At 51.2% G+C, this 19,546-nt stretch overlaps 1 protein-coding gene across 3 annotated transcripts in view; it reads left to right on the top strand.

The window, feature by feature from the left end:
* LOC132766783 (phospholipid-transporting ATPase ID-like) overlaps nt 1-19,546 on the top strand; it is a 104,876-nt gene that overhangs the window by 24,376 nt on the left and 60,954 nt on the right. Inside the window, exons 2-9 of one of the 3 annotated variants that reach the window (XM_067464730.1) lie at nt 1,868-2,040; nt 8,107-8,165; nt 11,210-11,323; nt 11,517-11,615; nt 12,228-12,289; nt 13,771-13,843; nt 14,035-14,105; nt 14,466-14,548. In XM_067464730.1, coding sequence (XP_067320831.1) covers nt 1,977-2,040; nt 8,107-8,165; nt 11,210-11,323; nt 11,517-11,615; nt 12,228-12,289; nt 13,771-13,843; nt 14,035-14,105; nt 14,466-14,548 — 625 coding nt within the window. In that variant the 5' untranslated portion in view covers nt 1,868-1,976. The remainder of the gene's footprint in view (nt 1-1,867; nt 2,041-8,106; nt 8,166-11,209; nt 11,324-11,516; nt 11,616-12,227; nt 12,290-13,770; nt 13,844-14,034; nt 14,106-14,465; nt 14,549-19,546) is intronic. The other 2 variants (XM_067464731.1, XM_067464732.1) reach the window with 2 other exon arrangements.

The following is a 19,546-nucleotide window of genomic DNA, read 5'->3' as shown; positions in this document are numbered from 1 at the left end:
ACACTTGGCAAAAAACTTGGTGCATGAAACTTAGAGCACTGGAAACCAAGACCTTGATAAATAACCATGTTACCTCAACTGAGGCAATTTACTCTCATGAATCATCATTATAATAATAATAATTATTATTATTTATTATTTAGAGGATTTCTATACCGGCCTTCTCAACCTCGACGAGGGACTCAGGTCGGTTTACAGTACATATCAAATACAATCAGATAAAACAGCAAATACAACTCATTACATATTAAAATAGTACAACTCAGTACAATAAAAACCTCATCATTACATCATTACAGTTTCCTACGCCAAATCGTCAATCCAGTCATGGTCATAATCATATTCATAGTCGCAGTTCATCATAATCCATCACAGGGAAGGTTCCAGGTTCAGTCTTTGAATGCTGCATTCCAGAGCCATGTTTTTAATGATTTCCTGAACGTCAGGAGGGAGGGGGCAGATCTAACCTCTAGTGGGAGGGAGTTCCAAAGCCGGGGAGCCACCACCGAGAAGGCCCCGTCTCTCGTCCCCACTAACCGTGATTGTGAGGGTGGTGGGAACGAGAGCAGGGCCCCCCCCGGAAGATCTTAGTAGCCTTGATGGCTCATAGGGGAGAATCCGTTCGGACAGGTAAACTGAACCCAAAACTGAAAGGAAAGCATTTTTCTTGACTGTCCCACTAGATAATGGTTTGTTTTTTGGCTGTGGTTGAAGGCTTCGCCTCAATTTTTGTTGTTGTATTTATTTATTTACTTCATTTGTATACCGCTCTTCTCAGCCCTTAGACGACTCAGAGCGGTTAACAGCAACAGTTTCAGTATACACAGTACAAAATCATTGGGCATTTAAAAGCAATAACCTAACAAATTAATTAAACAGTAAACATCAATACAACAACACATCAATATAACAAATCCATCAGGTCTCATCAATAGAATCAGAATCCAGTCTCGTTATCCATTATTCCATGTTCCACTAATCAGTCAATTGCACTGCTTAGTCAAATGCCTGTTCAAACAGCCAGGTCTTCCCTTTTCTCCGGAATGACAGTAACAAGGGGGCCAATCTGATATCTGCAGGAAGAGTGTTCCACAGCCGAGGGGCCGCCACTGAGAAGGCCCTGTCTCTCGTCCCCGCCAGGCGTGACGAGTCGTGTTGTAGTCGAAGGGATAACCTCAATTTGCGAAAGCTCTGTCTCTGTTTATTAAAACTTTGCTTTCAGTCCAAGGTTTCACTTTCTGTTCAAGGTTTCACACCTGGCCAATCTATCACAGCATCATTTTCAGACAGTTGCTCTGAGAAAAGCGGTGAATGGTCACTCCCAGGAATGTGGCCTTGGGAATTTTAGTGAAACAGCTCAGGCGTCTCTTCTGAACTTAGCTCAGGCCCAAGCAAACTGTCAAGTCCAGGCCCCTCATCAGGAACACCATTCCCATCATGAACATCAACATGAACATCATTTCCATCATGGACATCAACAGAAACATCAGACACCATCATGAACATCAACAGAAACATCAGACACTATCACAGACTGAACAGGCTGACATACAACATTTACTTATGTTAGCTGCCCCGAGTCCCCTTTGGGGAGATGGTGGTGGGATATAAATAAAGATTACTACTACTACTACTACTACTATTACTCCTTCATCCCACCCTTGATCCTCCTAAAATGGACTGACCTTCTCTCTCTAGCACCCCTTTGTGGCCTCCACCTGAATAATGGAAACTTTTCTGGATTTGGTGTTTCCTAGATAGGAGCAGCATTTGGAGGACGAGAGGGAAGAGAGAGAGGGGAGAGCTGCATTAATGCCTTGCGTTGCCCCCCACCCCACTCCCACCCCCCACTTTGCTCTCCCCGCAGGGCCGCTCTGTGAGATACACGCCAGCGCCTCCATGTGATTCCTCCGCCGCCGCTGGCTTCGACATGGGGTAGAGCCTTCTTCCCAGGTTGCTGCCCGGAGCCTGCCTTCATGAGCAAGAACGGGGCCGAGCGTCCATTCTGGGACATTAGTGGCCGGTGTTCGGGGGACACAGGTGGGGACACAAGGGCCGCTGGGTTGTGGCTTTCGTTCTTTGCCCTTGGCTCTGCGAGGTCCGAGCCCCTTCCTTTTCCATGGGGCCAGACCAGGGAAGGGCAAACTTGGGCCATTCAGGTGTTTTGGACTTCAACTCCCACCATTCCTGGCCTCAGGCCCCTTCCTTTTCCCCCTCAGCCGCTTAAGCGGCTGAGGGGGAAAAGGAAAGGGCCTGAGTCTGTTAGGAATTCTGGGAGTTGAAGTCCAAAACACCCAAAGGGAGGGCCCAAGTTGGTCCATGCTGCTGAATTGTTCCCATAATAAGGAGCATGAAAACATCTCGGCACCTGGCCCAGCTGCAGAAATTAAAGAGCAAATAGATAGCTGGGAGTCAAAACAGGAGAGCCAAACAGTGGCTTCAGCGGTCTGCCAGGCTTCGAGAGAAAAGGATAAGAAGTTCTCAGTTAAAACGAAACCAATTTCTGGATGCTAGAGACTTAGCTAACAAGGAGATAAAAGTCCCAAGTGTAGGATATGTAGTCTGATGAAGCAGCGGAATTGGTACCAAGAGTGCTAATTATGGGATCCATAGAAACCCACTGGATGTCCTCCGGCAGTCTCATTCTCTCACCCTCACTGGAGGACAAGGGAGGCAACGCTCTTCACCTCCGAAAGGCACAACGAGGGCCGCCTTTCCCAAAGCATGCCTGTGTCTGTGTGTGCAAAATGGGGGAGGGACTCACGCGGGGTAGTCGGGCACGATCCCCTTGGAGGCTGGGAGGCTGCAGACGTATTCGTTGTAGAGCCATTTCACCTAGAAGTGCAGGTTCATGTAGTCGGCGCTCTTGCAAAGGAAAGGGCCTGAGGCCAGGAATGGTGGGAGTTGAAGTCCAAAACACCTGCAGGGAAGGCCGACGTTTACCCATGCCTGTCCCAGACCCATGCCAGGGGTCTTGCGTCTTCCTTGGTGTTTCTGTCGTATAGGCAACAGTGGCGTTCAATTCCAGGTTGCAGGAGCGGAGTCGTGCACGCCACACCATTGTTGCACACGGATGTGTGTGTGCATTCTGCATGGGTGCGTGTGGGCATTCGCTTGCGTATTTGGCGGCACATGCAATGTATGTGAGTTCGATGTGGAAGAACATGAGGAAGAACTTCCTGACTGTGAGAGCCGTTCAGCAGTGGAACTCTCTGCCCTGGAGTGTGGTGGAGGCTCCTTCTTTGGAAGCTTTTAAGCAGAGGCTGGATGGCCATCTGCCAGGGGTGCTTTGAATGCAATATTCCTGCTTCTTGGCAGAATGGGGTTGGACTGGGTGATGGCCCATGAGGTCTCTTCCAACTCTTTGATTCTATGATTCTATGATGTATTGTCAAAGGTTTTCATGGCTGGTATCACTGGGTTGTTGTAGGTTTTTTGGCCTGTATGGCCATGTTCTAGAAGCATTCTCTCCTGACGTTTCGCCTGCATCTATGGCAAGCATCCTCAGAGGTTGAGAGGTTGGTTTCACACCTTTGACATTCAACGCTGGAGGTGTATTGCACAATCTAGGGTACAATAATAGGGTGCTACTTGTCCCTGGTGTATTTGGAAGGAGGTTGGGCTGTTTACTTGGTTTTGATTGCTTATTTATTTTGGGGGGTTTGGTTATTTAGTTGGCGTGATCCATGGAGCAGCTACAAGAGAGGAGAGAGGCCCTTCCTCCCAGACGACACCAAATGGGGAGGGATAGCCAATAGTCCAGAGGACAGGAGCAGGATTCAAAACGATCTTGACAGATTAGAGAGATGATTGGCCAAAACTAACAAAATGAAGTTCAACAGTGACAAATGCAAGATACTCCACTTTGGCAGGAAAAACGAAATGTAAAGATACAGAATGGGGGATGCCCGGCTTGAGAGCAGTATGTGTGAAAAGGATCTTGGAGTCCTCGTGGAAAACAAGTTAAACATGAGCCAACAATGTGATGTGGTGGCAAAAAAAAGCCATTGGGATGTTGGCCTGCATCAATAGGAGCCTAGTGTCTAGATCTAAGGAAGTCATGCTCCCCATGCTCTATTCTGCTTTGGTTAGACCACACCTGGAATATTGTGTCCAATTCTGGGCACCACAATTCAAGAGAGATATTGACAAGCTGGAATGTGTCCAGAGGAGGGCGACTAAAATGATCAAGGGGGGTCTGGAGAACAAGCCCTATGAGGAGCGGCTTAAGGAGCTGGGCATGTTTAGCCTGAAGAAGAGAAGGCTGAGAGGAGACATGATGAGGGCCATGTATAAATATGTGAGAGGAAGCCACAGGGAGGAGGAGGGAGGGAGCTTCCTTTCTGCTTCCCTGGAAACTAGGATGCAATGGAGCCATGGCTTCAAACTACAAGAGAGGAGATTTCACCTGAACATGAGGAAGAACTTCCTGACTGGGAGAGCCGTTCAGCAGTGGAACTCTCTGCCCCGGAGCGTGGTGGAGGCTCCTTCTTGGGAAGCTTTTAAGCAGAGTCTGGATGGCCATCTGTCAGGGGTGCTTTGAATGCAATATTCCTGCTTCTTGGCAGAATGGGGTTGGACTGGATGATGGCCCAGCAGGTCTCTTCCAACTCTAGGATTCTATGATTCTATGATTCCTTGGAGAGGTGCGCCCTCCCTCCTCAAACCCCAAAATGGTCAGCGGCCCTTTCTCCAAGTTTCCGCAACGCTCCCTGCCCTGCTTTTCAGCCGAAAAGTCCATGCAAGGAGCCTGGGGATGAAATAATAGATTGGAAAATGTGAAGCCAGGGGCAGGATTGCCAGCAACAAAACCATAAAAAGGGCAGCTGTTTTCCGCCAGCAGTTGAGGCCCCGGCCGGGAGAGAGAGAGAGAGAGAGAGAGAATGCGCAAGGGGTGGGAAGAGCATTTTCCATGCGCCCCTCCTACGGGCTCTGGGATGTGTTGTTTTAGCAAAGGGATAAGCCCTGCATGTGTGAATCCCAACCCCAACCCTCATCCTGGTCAAGATCCCTCTCCCAAAGGGGTGCCAGAGCATTCCTGAGCTGTTCCATGTTCTAAATCTGCAAGCTGTAGCCGCCCCTTCCCTTTTCCGCATTGCATTTCTGGCGTTGTCCCCGTTCCCGCCCCGCCTGGGCTCCACACAATGGCCCAGCCCTAACTTACAAGCCTTGGAGACTTCCCACTGGAGAGGGAAAGCAGGGGACCTCTGGCTCTCCACCAGACAAACTGCAAGAGAGGAGATTCCATCTGAACATTAGAAAGAACTTCCTGACTGTGAGAGCCGTTCAGCAGTGGAACTCTCTGCCCCGGAGGGAGTGTGGTGGAGGCTCCTTCTTTGGAAGCTTTTAAGCAGAGGCTGGATGGCCACCTGTCATGGGTGATTTGAATGCAATATTCCTGCTTCTTGGCAGAATGGGGTTGGACTGGAGGATGGCCCAGGAGGTCTCTTCCCACTCTAGGATTCTATGATTCTATGTTCAGCAGTGGAACTCTCTGCCCCGGAGTGTGGTGGAGGCTCCTTCTTTGGAAGCTTTTAAAGAGAGGCTGGATGGCCATCTGTCAGGGGTGATTTGAATGCAATATTCCTGCTTCTTGGCAGAATGCGGTTGGACTGGAGGATGGCCCAGGAGGTCTCTTCCAACTCTTGGATTCTAGGATTCTAGGATTCTATGAAACGCCCATCCGGGGCAGAAGGGTGAGGTCCAGGTGCCGTCGCTGTCCAGCGTAGAATATCAGCATCCTAGACTCCTAGAGTTGGAAGCGGTCATCCAGGTCAACCCTCTTCTACCAGCCAGGAAGACACCATCCAATCCCTCCTGATGGATGACCACCCAGACTCTGTTTCTACACCTCCATTGGAAGGAGACACTGCTGCATTCTGGTGTGAACCCTAGAATCCTGGAGTTGGAACTCATGGGCCATCATCCAGTCCAACCCAACCCCATTCTGCCAAGAAGCAGGAAAATTGCCTTCAAAGCACCCCCAACAGATGGCCATCCAGCCTCTGTTTCAAAGCCTCCAAAGAAGGAGCCCCCACCACACTCCCTCCGGGGCGGAGAGTTCCACTGATGAACAGCTCTCACATTCAGGAAGTTCTTCCTAATCTCCTTCCCTGTAGTTTGAAGCCATTCGCCCTCCAGGTCAGGCCCAATAGCGTAGTAACCACCAGGCTCTCTTCCACAAACCCCTTTCTCTCTTGGGAAGTGCTGAGCGACCCCCTCCCCAATCCCTTTTGGGATTTCCCCCCATCTGGCCGCAAAGGAACCGGTCCCATCCTATCTAGTTGCACCAGAATGGAAAGCAGGGGACCTCTGGCTCTCCACCGGGGCAGAAGGGTGAGGTCCAGGTGCCGTCGCTGTCCAGCGTAGAATCACACAGTTGGACGGGGACATCCAGGGTGACTCTCTTCTACCACCCACGAAGACACCATTCAATCCCAGCTTCTGTTTCTAAACCTCCATTGGAAGGAGACACCGCTGCATTCTGGTGTGAATCCTAGAATCCTAGAATTGGAAGAAACCTGGGGGGCCATCATCCAGTTCAACCCCATTCTGCCACGAAGCAGGACAACCACATTCAAAGCACCCCAACAGAGAGTCACTCAGCACTTCTCCAGAGAGAAAGGGGTTTGTGGAAGAGAGCCTGGCATTGGTCAGTGAGGGGGGGGGGGATCTGCTCATGGCTGCAACACTCTTCTTGCCCAGACTCCCCTTTGCCCTCTCCCACGGCAGAAGAAGGCTTCTTCCCACAGGAACGCTTTGAGGCAGAGTTGGCAGATAATTTGGCCTCGCTTTCTTTTGCTCTGCGAAACATATCTGGAATCCAGATGTGGCTTTCAAGCAAGGGAAATCGGTTTATTCAGGGAAGGTGAGAAATATGCGAGCCGTGTCCTTTCTCAATGGGGTTGTAGTGCATGACCATCCCGTTGGAGTCACGTTGCCTGGAGTCACGTTGCACCACTGACCTGCTCTGGGCCACTCTGACTGAGGTGGGGGGGGGGGGGGCTCAGTTGGCCTTGCGTTGCCCTACACATCCTTCAGGGTTGTGAGTGGGCAAAGGGGCACGGTTGGGTAAGTGGCCACCAATTCATAGAATCATAGAATCCCAGAGTTGGAAGAGACCTCCTGGGCCATCATCCAGTCCATTCTGCCAAGAAGCAGGAATATTGCATTCAAATCACCCCTGACAGATGGCCATCCAGCCTCTGTTTCAAAGCTTCCAAAGAAGGAGCCTCCACCACACTCCCTCCGGGGCAGAGAGTTCCACTGCTGAACGGCTCTCACAGTCAGGAAGTTCTTCCTCATGTTCAGGTGGAATCTCCTCTCTTGTAGTTTGAAGCCATTGTTCCATTGCGTCCTAGTCTCCAGGGAAGCAGAAAACAAGCTTGCTCCCCCCTCCTCCCTGTGGCTTCCTCTCACATATTTATACATGGTTATCATATCTCCTCTCAGCCTTCTCTTCTTCAGGCTAAACATGCCCAGTTCCTTAAGCCGCTCCTCATAGGGCTTGTTCTCCAGACCCTGGATCATTTTAGTCGCCCTCCTCTGGACACATTCCAGCTTAGAGTCAATATCTCTCTTCAATTGTGGTGCCCAGAATTGGACACAATATTCCAGGTGTGGTCTAACCAAAGCAGAATAGAGGAGTAACACAACTGCACGGAGGGGGTTGATGGCAGACCTGGATGAAGAGAAGCAGGCTGGGCTGGATTGGGTTTGGGAACCCCATACAATAACATAAGAAGTGGGAACTGACCCCCAAGTTTTGACGGTCAGGGTGAAGCCAGCCAGAGATTGGTTGGGAAGGGGTTTGAGGGTCTCTTCTCTTCCCTCAGTTGGACATGTCTGAGCTCTTTGCTCCCTCCTGCCCAAGTTCACGGATTTTTTTACCCCTGCAAACCCCTGGGCAGAGGTATCTCCTCCTTTGCTGGTGCAGCAGTGGCCCCTTGGTTGGCTTCTCCCATCAGACCAGCTTCATTGCTGGCCTCCCTTCTTCGTGCCGCTGACCCTCGCCCTCTGACCGGTGTCTCTGCCAAGATGGAGGGGTCCCCGTAGACACTGCTCTGGATCCGCGACGCTCTCTGACTCGCTCTTTTTCCTCCGCAGAGGAAGAGAGGCACCTCCGAGCGAATGACCGAGCCTTCAACCACCAGTTTGACTATGCGGTAAGTAAGTAGCCCCATCTCGTGGTTCACCCTCCAGGTGTTTCCAGCCATACTAAAGTGGACACGCTTGGAACTCATCTGTTTATTGTGGAATATTGGACCTTAAGGTCACCCTGTTCCCTCTCAGGCAAGGCTTAACACTGACCCGCATCTGCCATGGACACTGGCCTTAAGTGACCACCACCTGGGAGGTTTCTGGGGCTCCAGATGGAGTTGGGACAATGGGTGGCTGAGGGCGAGACGTGCCCAGTTGTGCCCAGTTGTGGATCATCTTAAAGCAGTGAGCTATTAAAAGCAGTTTAGAAAGCATACGAAAATAATCATCCAAAATCATTTGAACCAAACATAGACCTTTAAATCCACAAAGCCAGTCCCCAGGCCCCAAAGCTGGAGGGCAAGCGTGGAGTGTTCCAGAAACAGCTGCAACCCCTCTGCTTGTGGGAAGGCTGCCCGCCCCCCCACAGAGCCACGAGGAGCCCCTCCCCCTCAAAGGCCAGGAAGGGAGACCGCCCAGCTGTGAGTCACTTGGCCGGCCAGGAGCCCAGACATGGCCCTGCGCCTGGTGAGCGGCCCAAGGGAAGCCGCAGGGTCCAGCTGGGCCATGTCCACCCCACGAGAGCCCCCGTTTGTTGGCTTGTCTGCGGTGTTGATTTGTGTGCCTGGATTCCTGTCCAGCCTTCCCACCCACTCTCTTCCCACGGTTCCAGACCCAGAACTGGGAGAAGAGAGGACCGGAGAGAGGGAGCTCTTCCTCTCATTAAATGGGCTTGTCAGGTCATCTAGTCCAACCCCCAGCCATGAAGGGACCCCGGGGTCCAGCTAGTCCACCTGGCCGATGCCACCACAGGCATGCATTCTTCTGAGAGGTGGACAATTACCTCAATTGGAAGACCTCCATGGAAGGAGAGCCCAGGAATTTTCCTTTCATGTAGTGTGTTCCCCCCACTTGCATTTACATGGTTTACCCCGGTTGACTGGCCTTGTGGCTCAAATGGGAGGCTGGCGTTCACCTATCCATGCTCTTCCTGCAGTGGTTGAGGTCCATGGAAGGGGCTTCCCCTGCAAAGGGACTCTGGCCAAGGCTGAGGACCAGGAGCCACAATGACCTTCACAGATTAGAGAGCCCATTGGCCAAGACTCACAAAAGGAACATAAACATGGTGGCAATCAAAATGAAATCCATAGGTATCGGATGGAGGACACCTGGCTTGGGAAAGGTGCCTGGCAGTCTTAGTTGACCACAAGCTGAACTTGAGTCCACAGTGTGAGGTAGCAGCTCAAAAGGCATCGATAGGAGCCTAGTGTCCAGATCTGTTCTGCTCTGGCCAGACCTTCCCCCCTGGAATAAGAGCCCTGTGTCCAGTTCTAGGCAAAGCACTTCAAGAAGGATATTGACCGGCTGGGAGGTGTCCAGAGTAGGGCCACCAAAATGGCCAAAGTTTTGGAAACTGAGCCCTATGGGAAGTGGCAGAGGGAGCTGAGGATGTTTTCCTTGGAGAAGAGAAGGTGAAGAAGGGGACATGAGAGCCAGGCTGAAACATTTGAAAGGGGGTCATATGGAAGGGGGGGGGGGTTCTGCTGCGGTGGAGACCAGGACACAATGGAGCTGTTAGAGACCCTAAATTGGGTCTTCTTAGGTCCACATCATGGGAACACGTAAGGAAGGAGACAGTCCCAAAAAAAGATCAAAAACAAGGTTTATTTTAGTTTCTTCATGGAGATGGACAGCCTGGCAGCACATGCAGATGCTACCCTTCCAGTGACTGCCGCGCCCCTCCTCTTTTTCTGCTGACTTTTATACTCAAGTAATAGGTCATGGAAAGTACTCTCTTTCCAACCACTCTCCCTTGACCTTTTGATGGAAAGTACCTTCTTGTACCTGCAAACTCTGCACTTAACCACAACCTTTGAACCTAACCACAACACAATTGCTTCCTATGTAGGCTTGAACTTTGTATGACCTCTACATGTCACATCTTGTTTCTTAAAAACATTTTCTTCTGTGTTGCTCTTTTTCTACAGAGAAAGGGTGTATTTCTCTTTTGCTGTTAATTTCATTCAAAGCCCCTTGCTTAGCATTTGCAAATTTCACTCAAAGACCCCTTCAGAGCCAGGGGAGATACTGAGGCCTTGCTATTTGATGCTTTGACCCCTCTGCCATCAGCGAAGGGTCTTTCTTATGCAACCCTGGGATTTCTAGTGTGGCGAGGGACTTAGGTTTCTCCACTAGGCTATGGCTGACCTGGGGATGAACCAGGAAGGATGGCTCTAGGTGAGCTTTCCCGCTGATTGGACTGGGTTTTACCTGGATCATAGGCAGAGCACCTGATGTACCCTTCTCTGGCAGTGGTCCAGGCTTTTGCGTAGTTGCCAAGATACAGAGGGACATGCAGAGAAAACTGGGTCTGTGCAAAACAAGTCAGACCCTGTCTTTTGGCTGCCAGGAAGGGAAGAGCAAATAGTGCAAGTAGTGGCAAGCTGGAGGAAGCCCTGTCCAGTGCAAGGGAACGAAGAAACCAGGCGGAGGGAGGAGGAGGAAGGGGAGGAAGAGGAGGAGGAGGAGTGGGAGAAGACTCTCTTGAGGCCTTGGGGTCTCTTTGGGTAGGAGGATGCTTGTCATGCCTCACGGCACCCTGTCTTGAAGAGGATGCAAGAAGCAAGCTGCAGGTGTTCTTTCCGCTCCCAAGCACTGGCAGAACTGTCCACGGTTGTGTTGCCAGCCCTGGGCCTCCTTCCATGGCTTGTTTCTCTTATTGCCTTCTGCCCCCTAACTTTGCACCAGACAGGAGCCAGTGGGGAAAGCAAGCTCCGGTCAAAGACCCCCTGTGGAAGTGGAGAGGGGTCCCTCCTTGGACTGGTCCCTTGTTTACTTCAGAGTAGCAGCCCATCACACATACCCAGCAGGCACACTGACTTCCTCTGTCCAAGGCTGCTTCATGCGCAGGCATTTCTATACGGATTCTGATCTGGTGGCGCTGGCGTCCAGTGGGCGCAATGGGCCTGCCCCTCCCTGCCTGACCGCCTGCCTTCCTGTCCCTCTGCAGAAGAACTCCATCAAGACCTCCAAGTACAACATCTTCACCTTCCTGCCTCTCAACCTGTTTGAGCAGTTCCAGCGAGTGGCCAATGCCTACTTCCTCTTCCTGCTCATCCTCCAGGTAGGAGCGGGCATTTCCCCCTCGCTCTGGCCCCTCCAGGAGGAAGGGACCCTCCTTCCCACCTCATCCCATCCCATCCCTTCCATCCCATTCCTCCCGTTCGCTTCTTCTGAGGGCGACTGACAGGGAGGCCTGGGGGGCTGGTGCTTCGGACCACATCCACCATTCCATGCTTCTCCACTCCTCCTTGCAGCTCATCCCGGCCATTTCCTCCCTCTCCTGGTTCACCACCGTGGTCCCCCTGATCCTGGTGCTGGCTGTCTCCGCGGCAAAGGACGCCATCGATGACGTGGTGAGTGCAGCCTCTGAGCATGCCAAGAGTGCCTTCCTGGAAGGGGTCACCCTCTGGTTGACTGCCATGGCTACATCATCTGATGCAAGCCTGGGATTTGTCACTTTGGGGGGGGGGGCACAGGGACTCAGAGAGGAGATTCCATCTGAACATTAGGAAGAACTTCCTGACTGTGAGAGCCGTTTAGCAGTGGAACTCTCTGCCCTGGAGTGTGGTGGAGGCTCCTTCTTTGGAAGCTTTTAAGTAGAGGCTGGATGGCCATCTGTCAGGGGTGATTTGAATGCAACATTCCTGCTTCTTGGCAGAATGGGGTTGGACTGGATGGCCCATGAGGTCTCTTCCAACTCTCTGATTCTATTATTCTATGAATGCGAAACCTCAAGTCCCAGGATCCCATGAGAAAGAGCCACAGCGGTGTGATTCTGGTGTCAGTGTGGAATATGGGTGCACAAGGAGATGTTGTGAGAGGAAGAAGGTTGCCACGCAGCCTTTGTGGGCTGAGTCCCCTCCTCAGGTGCAACCCCTGTGATCCAGAGGGAGGATGACCAGTTGGTGCCCTGGGGCTCCATCCCGTTGGTGACCCTCCCAGCCCATTGTGTGTGTCTGTTCCAGAATCGGCACCAGAGCGACAGGCAAGTCAACAACCGCCCGGTCAAAGTGTTGGTCAACGGCAGGTGAGCGTCCCCCAACTCTTGATTTTCCCCTCTCTGTCTGTGCTCTGCCTGCAGCCCAGTTTCCAGGCTCAACAGAGTTACGCTCCATGATTCCACTTCAGTTGTCATCTGGCCTTTGGAACCCTGGGATCTGCAGTTTACGGGTTGCTGGAGTTCTTTGGCAGGGAGCTTGAAGCATCACTTCTTTTACTGCCAGCCCAGGAGTCTGTGATGCAGCTGAAGGGGAATCGTCCAGTGATAAGTGTGTGGTGCAAAGGGCCCCCATGGGCCAGCAATATATCATGCTAAGCTGTGCACACTTCTGCTTCCACATCTGACTATCTATGACCCGTCCTTCTAGACCACCAAAGGCACCAAACGGGGACATTAATGCACTGCGTAAAGGCTGCCTTTAGTGGTCGGAAGGGCTGCCCCAAAGGCAAGGGGCCAGGGTGGCTTTAGGCAGCTCCATAAACTGAGGTTCTGCAGAGGACTAAAGGCATCGTCTTGCCTCTGGTGCAGGATCAGGTCTCAGGGTTCGAAGTGATAGGACACGAGAAAGGACTTCTTGGCCATGAGAGTGGCCAGCAGTGGGCCCAATTGCCCCGAGAGAGGTGGTGGGGCCTCTTTCTCTGGAAATATCCAAGGGGCAGCTGGACAGCTCCCTTCTTCTTCTGCTGATGCTGCTGGGGAGGCTCTAATGGAGGCCCTTGTTGAGATTAACTTCACAATTCAGCAGCAGATCAGTTGCACAACTTCAGCGCTTTCCAGTAGCTTCTTCCTGCACAGTATTTTCAGTCAACTGCTCCCACAGCCTGCAGTCACTCTGGAACCTTTTACAGACACTTGAGCACATGCCCGGCCATTGTCAGTTTGACCATTGTCTTTCGTCCAGTCTAGATGATATTACAAACTTACCACAGCATCCAGTTATATCTTGTCTTAGCAGACAGGTTCTTTTAATTACATATAGCCTTCAACGAACAGCATCACAGCACAAGGAGAGAGTATACACTGTACATGACTTCCTTATATACAATTCTATACAATTACACATAGCAATCTCTGATTGGTTCCCAACTCATTGACTTAACTCAGACCCAGGATTACATCATTCACAATCACCTGGACTAGGCCAGAACACATTCCCCAAATGACTCCCTATATACAGTTAATGCATGACTCAGCATTTCCAATAGAAGCCCATTAACAGTGCATGACTCAACTATATTACATTACAATACATTGTAAAACCTGACAGCCCTACATGGAGCAGAACGGGGTTCTTCCAACTCTCTGGTTCTGGGATTCCGTGCGCCAAACATGCAAGAGAGGCAATAGAACAAAACAAGGAGTGCCAAACAGGCTTTCCAACCGTTGAAGGCTGAAGGGAAGGAAGCCTTTGCCACCCCCACCCCTCACCTTACTGTGGCCTTTGACCAGCCCCTTCCTGCCCATCGGGCCCCACAGGCAGTGTCCCCCCAACTCTGTGATTCTTGCAGCTTGAAAGAGGACCTCTGGCTGAATGTGGAAGTCGGGGACATCATCAAGCTGGAGAACAACAACTTTGTGACGGTGAGTGGGAGTGGAGGAGGGTCCTGCCTGCCTCCGCTTGACCCCTCTCCCACCTTTGGCCATTTTGGAGATTCTTTCCTGCCCTTCCTCTCCTTCCTTCTCCTCGAAGGAAGGGTCATCTGGGGGAGAGGGGTGCATTTTGTGTGTTGTCGCTCAGCCCCTCTCTGTTTCTGGACCTTCCCTCCATCCAGGCCGACCTGCTTCTCCTGTCCAGCAGCGAGCCGCATAGCCTGACCTACATTGAGACTGTGGAGCTGGACGGGTGAGTGGCCGGAGGTCAAGGGCAAGGGGTCGGAAGGGGGTCGAGGTGGCTAAACAGGCCTCGGCTGAGCTGCCCTGCTGGATTTTCCAGTCTGGGAGCCACTTGGAGAAGAGTCCTTGGGTCCCTGAGGGCCAAGTCCACCTCCCGCTTCTGCTTAGAGGAGACTCAGGGAATCCATGGCATTCGCAAAGGGAAGGCCTTTGGCCGAAGAAGCCGTTGGAGCTCTTTGCTCTGCAAACCCTGGCCCAAAGGCAGCACCCCAAGGGCCGGGAAGGGGTCAGTTGCCCATACGCAGAGCAGGCTCATGGGGCAATCATTGTATCCCCCAAATAAAAAGTGGCCTTTGACCTGTGTCTCCAGGGAGACCAACCTGAAGGTCAAGCAGGCGCTGACGGTGACGGCCGAGCTGGGGGAGAACCTGCAGGCCCTGAGCGGCTTTGACGGTGAGTCAATGGGGCAGCGGGGATGCGGGAGGTCCCCCTTGCACAAGGGGCAGCCAAGGTGGGCTTCCTGTCCTGGGGCCTCTGGCTGGTCAGCTGCACCTGGAAACCCCGAGATTCAAAGGGCAAGCCCCTTGACCTTATGTGGGCACTGGAGGGATCCAGCTGTGGGTCGTTCTTTATTGTAATTGTTGTTTGGGCTTGGCCCCATGTAAGCCGCTCCGAGTCCCCATCGGGGAGATGGGCGGGGTACAAATAAAGTACAAATAAAGTGTATTATTATTATATTACTAGCTGTCCCCTGCCACATGTTGCTGTGGCCCAGTCTGTTGATCTAGAAAATAATGAAAAAATGTTGGTTTCTAATCTATGTAATTCCCTTATGCTTGTGGGTAAACAGTATTTCTTGGTGTTTCTTTGCCAGAGTTGATGTGCAGAGTGCCTGGTTTGCCTACTCTGGAACATGCCACATATCATTGTCCTTCTTCAGGGGTCCCTTTCAAATCTAGGATACTTTATCTCTCTGTGTGTGAATCATATCTATCTATCTATCTATCTATCTATCTCTATCTCTCTCTATATATATCTATGGCTGGATGGCTCTCTGTCAGGAGGGCTTTGGTTACGTTTTCTTGCCCTGATGAAGGGAGTTGGATTGCATGGCCTTAAGTATTTTCTGTTGGTCATCAAGGATCTGTGTGGGAAGTTTGCCCTGATTCTGTCATTCGTGGGGTTCAGAACACTCTTTGACTGTAGGTGAACTGTTAATCCCAGCGACTACAACTCCCAAATGTCAAGGTCTATTTCCCCCAAACTCCATCTGTGTTCATATTTGGGCGTATGGAATTTTTTTGCCAAGTTTGGTCCAGATCCATCATTGTTTGAGTTCACAGTGCTCTCTGGATGTAGGTGAACTACAACTCCCAAACTCAAGGACACTGCCCACCAAACCCTTCCAGTATTTTCTGTTGCTCATGGGAGAATTGTGTGCCCAATTTGGTTCAATTCCATCGTTGATGGAGTTCAGAATGCTCTTTTACTGTAGGTGAACTATAAATCCCACCAACTACAACTCCCAAATGACAAAAAATCATAATTTTTTGAGTGATGGTCACTCCTTGAGTTGTGAGATGTTTTGCTGCCAAATTTGGGGTGATTTCGTTAATTGGTTCTTTTGTTTTTAAGGAACTCATTATGCACAGAGCATTTTTATAGATATAGATTATCTATCATCTGTATCCTGGGGCCAGGAGGGGGGCCAAAATGCCCATCCGGACAGAGAGCAGAACCTTTTCGGGGGCCTCCTTCATTTCCTTTTCTTTTTGTTAAGACAAGAGCACCCCCTCTTGTCTTAACATTATTATTATTATTATTATTATTATCATCATCATCATCATCATTATTATTTATTTATTATTTATTTATTTATTTGCTGCATTTGTTGACCGCCGTTCTCAGCCCTAGGGCGACTCACGGCGGTGTACAACATATAAAAAAGACAATTTACAATAAAGCCATAACAAAATATCAACATATCACTAATACCACAATAATATAATTACACTAAACAATCCGCTCCGTCTCATCGTAGAATCATAACCAATCTTGTAATCCATATTCCGTTCCAGTCGTCATTTCCAGTTACTGTAGCACTCAGTTAAATGCCTTCTCAAATAGCCATGTTTTTAGGCTCTTACGGAAAGACATAAGGGAGGGCGCCTGTCTGATGTCTACAGGGAGGGTGTTCCACAGCCGGGGGGCCACCACCGAGAAGGCCCTGTCCCTCGTCCCCGCCAGCCGTGCCTGTGAGGCAGGCGGGATCGAGAGAAGGGCCTCCCCAGACGATCTCAAGGCCCTCGTGGGCTCATAGGCCGAGATGCGGTCAGACAGGTATTTTGGGCCGGAACCGTTTAGGGCTTTGTAGGCCAACACCAGCACCTTAAATTGGGCCCGGTAGCAGATCGGCAGCCAGTGGAGCTGGGACAACAAGGGCGTTGTGTGCTCCCTGCTACCCGCTCCAGTTAGTAACATGGCTGCCGCACGCTGGACTAGCTGGAGCTTCCGGGCCGTCTTCAAGGGCAGCCCCACGTAGAGAGCGTTGCAGTAGTCGAGGCGGGATGTGACCAGAGCGTGTACCACCGTGGCCAAGTCAGACTTCCCAAGGTACGGGCGCAGCTGGCACACGAGCCTAAGCTGTGCAAATGCTCCCCTGGTCACCGCTGAAACCTGGGGATCCAGGCTCAACGACGAATCCAGGATCACACCCAAGCTGCGAACCTGCGCCTATTAGAGTGGACCCGTGCCTTTGAGGGCCCCTTGTGCCTCCTTCAAGGGCCAGGGGTGGAGGCTGGAGGGTAGCAGGACACTCCTGTCCCCAGGGATGCCTGACCGCTTGCTGGACGTCCGCCTGACCCCTCGGCTGCCTTGATTTCCTCAGGGCGTGTCAGGGGCCGCCTTTCCCTCTGGCGCCTGGGAGCCAACAATGGAGGGGAAGTGTGCAGGGCTTCCCATAAATTGTGTGCGTGCATGAGAGGTGTGTCTGTGAGAGCGTTGCAAGGGAAGCCTTCCTCAGAAGCAGACTCACTTTTCCCAGAGCCTTTCGAGGAAGTGGACAGGAAGCCCAGCCTGGGCCCCCCTGGCATCCTCTGTGGGGAGAGGCTCCTTAGGAAAGCCATGCCTCTCTCTCTCCCCCCAACCCAAGGCTGGAATGGAACCCCCAGCCCCGCTTGGGCCAGCAGCAGGGACCCTGCCCGGGAATGTGGGGAGGGGCAGTCCCACCTCCGGCCAAGGGTCCCGTGCCAATCTGTCTAGGTCTAAATAGCTCACCCTGACGTAGAGTAGGGAGCCATTGAAAGAAGACCCCCTGCTTCAGAATAGCCTAAATCAGGGGTCCTCAAACTGTTTAAGCAGAGGGCCAGGTCACATCGCCTCAAACTGTTGGAGGGCCGGATTATAATTTGGGGAAAAAAACATGAATGAATTCCTATGCACACTGCATATATCTTATTTGCAGTGCAAAAAAACACACTTAAAACAATACAATAATTAAAACGAAGAACAATTTTAACCAATATAAACGTATTACTAGGTTCTTGTGGGTTTTTTCGGGCTATATGGCCATGTTCTAGAGGCATTCTCTCCCAACGTTTTGCCTGCATCTATGGCAAGCATCCTCAGAGGTTGTGAGGTCTGTTGGAAGTAGGACAGTGGGTTTATATATCTGTGGAATGGCTGGGGTGGGACAAAGGACTCTTGTCTGCTGGCGCTAGGTGGGAATGTTTCAACTGACCACCTTCATTAGCATTTGAAGGCCTGGCTGAGCCTGGGGGGAATCTTTTATTGAGAGGTGATTAGATGTGCCTGATTGTTTCCTCTCTGTTGTTTTGCTGTTGTAATTTTAGAGTTTTTTAATACTGGTAGCCAGATTTTGTTCATTTTCATGGTCTCCTCAACAGAAGACAGGAGACCTTTCAACAGAATGCTAATGAAGGTGGTCAGTTGAAACATTCACACCCAGCTCCAGCAGACAAGAGTCCATTGCCCCACCCTGGTCTTTCCACAGATATATAAACCCTTTTCCTAGTTCCAACAGACCTCACTACCTCTGAGGATGCTTGCCACAGATGCAGGCGAAACGTCAGGAGAAAATGCCTCTAGAACATGGCCCTATAGCCCGAAAAACCCCACAAGAACCTAGTGATTCCAGCCGTGAAAGCCTTTGGCAATACATAAATGTATTAGTATTTCAATGAGAAGTGTGGGCCTGCTTTTGGCTGATGAGATAGGATTATTGTTATTGTTGTGTGCTTTCAAGTCATTTCAGACTTAGGTTGACCCTGAGCGAGGGCCGGGTAAATGACCATGGAGGGCCGTATCCGGCCCCCGGGCCTTAGTTTGAGGACCCCTGGCTTAAAGGACAGCCATCCTTCCACCTTTGTGGGCTTGTCTTTTTCAGATTTGATTAACCACTGATTGGATTGAAAGGCTCTTCCTGGGAATCTCTAGATCCCGCAGAGAGGCAAAAGGCGAAATATGTATATATAGGGAGAGATGCAATGAGTGTGGGGGCAGTTTCCCATATGAAACTGGAGGGGAGGGCCCTTCTTCCACACAGCCCCAGGTTTCCCAGCATATCAATGCGTGTTTTGAGCTAGGTTACCTGAATCCACACTAATATCATGTGGGGGTTTCTGCCTTCATATGCTGGGAAACATAGGGCTGTGTGGAAGAAGGGCCCTGGCTGTCCCTGAAGCTGCTCTTGGAATCCTAGAATCCTCGAGTTGGAAGAGACCTCCTGGGCCATCATCCAGTCCAACCCCATTCTGCCAAGAAGCAGGAATATTGCATTCAAAGCACCCCTGACAGATGGCCATCCAGCCTCTGTTTCAAAGCCTCCAAAGAAGGAGCCTCCACAACACTCCCTCCGGGCAAGGCAGAGAGTTCCACTGCTGAACAGCTCTCACAGTCAGGAAGTTATAGAATCCTAGAATCCTCGAGTTGGAACAGCCCTCCTGGGCCATCATCCAGTCCAACCCCATTCTGCCAAGAAGCAGGAATATTGCATTCAAAGCACCCCTGACAGATGGCCATCCAGCCTCTGCTTAAAAGCTTCCAAAGAAGGAGCCTCCAACACACTCCCTCCGGGGCAGAGAGTTCCACTGCTGAACGGCTCTCACAGTCAGGAAGTTATAGAATCATAGAATCCTCGAGTTGGAAGAGACCTCCTGGGCCATCATCCAGTCCACCTCCATTCTGCCAAGAAGCAGGAATATTGCACTCAAATCACCCCTGACAGATGGCCATCCAGCCTCTGCTTCAAAGCTTCCAAAGAAGGAGCCTCCACCACACTCCTCAAGGGGCAGAGAGTTCCACTGCTGAACATAGAATCATAGAATCCTAGAGTGGGAAGAGACCTCCTGGGCCATCATCCAGTCCAACCCCATTCTGCCCAGAAGCAGGAATATTGCATTCAAAGCACCCCTGACAGATGGCCATCCAGCC

The sequence above is a fragment of the Anolis sagrei genome, chromosome 2, assembly GCF_037176765.1.
Source record: "Anolis sagrei isolate rAnoSag1 chromosome 2, rAnoSag1.mat, whole genome shotgun sequence".
Classification (NCBI taxonomy): Eukaryota; Metazoa; Chordata; class Lepidosauria; order Squamata; family Dactyloidae; genus Anolis; species Anolis sagrei.
The sequence above is the reverse complement of the archived record's forward strand: the minus strand, read 5'-3'. Positions and strand labels throughout refer to the sequence as shown.